We start from the raw sequence: 4,354 nt of genomic DNA on the forward strand, positions 1-4,354 counted from the left end.
CAACACATAACAGAGGTCTTTATAGAGATGTTAAAAATCAAGCGATACTTGTGCCTGAAGCTTTTTCAAGTGAAAAGAACTAATCGCAGGTGTTACATCAGAGTTTTCCTTTAGAAGAAATGTCTAAACAAGGATTGGGGGTCTCACCCTTCTATATATTGGATGGCCGTTAACACTACAGAGTTCATCCGCTCTTTAACAGGCTTTGTTTTTCACCCTTCATGGTGGGCAGCGAAAAACCGCCCTCCTTACTAGGGTTGGACTTGGTAGGGTCGCCAGTTTAGTAGCCGATGGCCCGAGCAAACGACACGTTGTACTGGGTCGCATGCTACTGGTAGCACTTAACGAAACCTGACATACGTACTTTAATACATGTGCACATATGACAATCGTCTCATTTTGTCAGATGATAACTGTCTCACATTCAACTTGTTCTCTCGAGACTGACTTAGCATTTACAAAAACTTTACTCGTGTTTCAAGCACTGAGAGAATACTGCAGACATGATGACTGCTTCATCTTGTCAGGCGATAGTCGTCTCACATTCAGGTTGTTCTGATTTGCTTTCATCCTTGCACGTGCGCGGATATCCGTTGCCATAAGACACTAGAAAATACAAAACGGTTCAAGAAAATGAAATAAGAAGTGAGACATCTGCATGTTATTGGATTAAATGGCAACAATTTGAACAACACTTTTGCCACTTGTTCGGTCGCCATAGCAGGTTCCAGTGGCAAGTAAGGCAAGATGACTGATGCTATTTTGATTGCGAGTTTTATGTCAAAGTATCTTTCTCCGACAAGAGCGGCCTTCCTCACAGTTTTTGTCTATAATAACGGGAACCTCCTCTACTCCTGGGAAATCTATTTAATCCATAGATGTGACCCTTACAGGTCCTACCATTCCGGGTCAGAATGAACGTAGGGGGAATGGTGATTGAGATGTAACTCCATGCTTCACACAACTTCAAAACTGAATGCATATATACATGCAATGCATACATACATAGATGCATGCATGTACGGATGCATGCATGTACGGATGCATGCATACATAGGCATATAAATGCATACATACATACATACATACATGCATGCATGCATGCATGGGGTGAAGAGTAGTGACCAGCTGGCACTCCAGGTCTCCTAGAAGGAGCCCAAACCATTTCGTTGTGTCTGCCAGTATCGCGTCCAGCAGAGGACTGCAGTACAGGAGATGTTTGAACCTGGCTTCCTTCAACTTCATGACGGTAGCCGCTACAGTTGGCAGAAGGCTCCCGAGATAGGCTTGGTCCACCCACTGGATTTTATCCATGGCCTTGGCAACATTAGACATCGCCTGAATGTACTCCGTCAGGCAGCCGACATCAGAATCGGTAAAAGTCTGCAGCTTCAGCAGAGTTATCACCCTGTGGACAGCTTCCCTATTCTTCTCCAGCTGGTTGTTGAGGACAACAACAGAGTGATAGGTACAACTCCATCTGATACTGTTGGTTGGGGGCCACCAGCCTCCTCTTCAATGCGTCCAGAATGCTGTCTGCTTCTCTCGTGCTGCGGATCTGCAGATTCCACAGCCACTGTGCCTTGGATATGGTCTTCCTGTAGACCGACCTGAACGAAGCGCTGTCAAGATCCTTGTCGGCATCCACGCTGGCTACCAAGTTGAAGGTATGGGCCGCGCACTTCATGTGCACTAACAGGTTGAGACTCAGGCCGCTGGACTCTCCAAGGACGGCATCAACAGAGATGTACTCAACTTCGTCCACATCCCCAGCCTCGGGATCCACGTCCAGGTCCACATCCTCGGAGCCCTCCACGTCCGAATCGGCAGCAGCCTCAGGAATGTCTGCCAAGATTTTAACTTCTGTATCAAACTGCATAAATACCTTGAGAAATATTTTGCCGTTGTCCGTCGTTGTCCTGGTCACCTTGTCTTGCAGATGGAACCTGATCGCAGTATCTTATGACCATATTTTGTTTATAGAAATCACACAGATTGTAGTTTAACACTGTAATTTGCTACATACATATACATACATACATACATACATACATACATACATACATGTTTGTATAAATCTGCATTTGGTAAGTAAACATTTGGAATTGTAAACAACAAAAGCAACGTCGGAATAAACCACAAGGTGATTGTCAACAGTTGCAATAACAAGCACAACATCAATAAACAACGCCTACAATAACAACAACAATAAGAACAAGAACAGCATCAACCACGACAACAACAACAACAATATCGGCAACGAAACGAAATCATCAACACCGTCGGCAACAGCAAGAACAAGAACAGCATCATCATCATCATCGTCGTCGTCGTCATCATCATGGTCGTCGTCGTCGTCATCATCATCATCAACAACAACAACAACAACAACAACAAAAACAACAACACCAACAACAATGACATCATCATCATCATCACCAACAGCAACAACAGCATCATCGTCATCATCATCATCATTATCAAGAACAGCAACAGCAACAGCAACAGCAGCAACAACAACAACAATAGTATCATCATCGTCATCATCATCAGCAGCAGCAACGACAGCATCATCATCATCATCATTATCAACAGCAACAACAACAGCAGCAGCAGCAGCAGCAGCAGAACAGCATCATCTACGACAGCATTATCACCACCACCACCACCACCAACAACAACAACAACAGCAACAGCAGCAGCAACAGCAACAAACAACATTAATAACAAAGAAGATCAAAAACAAAAATACGAACGTCAACATCAAGACTAATAACTAACAAACAACAACAACAAAGACATCGTCAATGACATCAACAACAGCAACAACAACAACTTCCTAACAAGAGACTCCATCGCCATTTCTTCCTGCTTCTCCTAGATTTCTGCCCGTGACCTTCCCACCTCAGTAAGTTACGTCATAGAAATATGCAAATGCAGGCCTTGATTTATTCCCCCCCCCCCCCGTCTTCGTTTCCCGCGTGCTCTCCTCTCTCGGCGGAGCTTAAGTGGTAAACATTGATGTAAAAATATGTATTAAGAAGGTGGGTTGGTGGTGGGGGTGAAGTGGGGGGGGGTACGGTGGGGGTGAAATGAATAAACAAAAAACAAAAAAAAACAGCAGGGAAAACAAACCCGCAAAAAAAGAAAAAACATTACACAAAAAGATAAAGAAACAATAAACGGACCCCCCTCCTCCCCCCCTGCTTCCCCTATGAAATCTTTGTTCGCTGCTTTGCGTGAGATGTCGAGACACTTTGGATGACCTTGAATCAGAAAAAACACACACGCACACACACATACATACGTTCGTGTACACAAACACGCTCAGGATAACATATATATATACTCACGCACTCTTATACAACGTCACATGATATCTTGCACTCACATGCCAGCACACACGCATACATACGCATACACACACACACGTATTGACATACACACATAATGCTCATATCTAAGAAGATACGTATATTTATTCATACAGAGAGACACATAGAGAAAGACTCACACACACACACACACACACACACACAAACACATACACAAGGCCAAATGCTTGCACGCATACGCATACAAGGACACGCAAGCATAAACACAATTGTACACACACCCGCACACATACATACACTCACACACAAAGATTCATACATACAAAGACGCAAATATACGCGCACTCATACACGTACACACATAAAGTCAAATACACACGCACAATTGCAATCAACACACACACACACGCACACAAATACACGTTCACAACCCCACATACAGACATACACAAACACAATTGTACACACTCAATCGCGCGCACACACAAACGCATACACACACGCAAGCACACACACGCACACATGCACACACGCTCGCACAAATACACTTACACATTCACAAATGCACACACAAGCACGCACACCTTCACACACATACACAAATACACACACATTCACATTTAGGCGGCAAGCTGAGGAGATTATTAAGTGACGTAACAATTTCTTGTACAATCCGGAACGGTAATCGTTACGGATATGCAAGATGGGTAGATTGGTAGAAGCGGTAAAGCAATGGACAGCATTCAGTCCAAATCTTTGCTTTCCTAGTTCAAATCCCATAGGGGATAAACCGCTCCTTTTATTCTTCTAAGATTGCTAAAAGTGGACTTCGACCTATGGACACACTTTTCATTGAATTAGCGTGCGAAGTGATTGAGTATACCGTATACATAATTGTTAAGGATCATCATCACACAATTATGACAGAGCTGGACCTTTGAATTAAGGCCACAGTCCTCCTGACGGGCTTCTCTATAGTTTCCATCTACCCGAATTTACTTTCAAGACTTTGGTCGACT

General features: G+C 43.7%; 1 protein-coding gene across 1 annotated transcript in view; it reads right to left on the reverse strand.

Annotated features, from left to right (window-relative positions):
* Positions 1-477: 477 nt before the first annotated feature.
* Positions 478-4,354, reverse strand: part of LOC149133406 (uncharacterized) — a 7,415-nt gene continuing 3,538 nt past the window's right edge. Inside the window, 3 exon segments of the mRNA XM_089360634.1 lie at positions 478-606; positions 1,126-1,494; positions 1,496-1,946. Of these exon segments, the coding sequence (XP_089216760.1) occupies positions 478-606; positions 1,126-1,494; positions 1,496-1,946 (949 nt within the window).

Source organism: Octopus bimaculoides, chromosome 11, assembly GCF_046866305.1.
Source record: "Octopus bimaculoides isolate indiv1 chromosome 11, ASM4686630v1, whole genome shotgun sequence".
In the NCBI taxonomy this organism is placed as follows: Eukaryota; Metazoa; Mollusca; class Cephalopoda; order Octopoda; family Octopodidae; genus Octopus; species Octopus bimaculoides.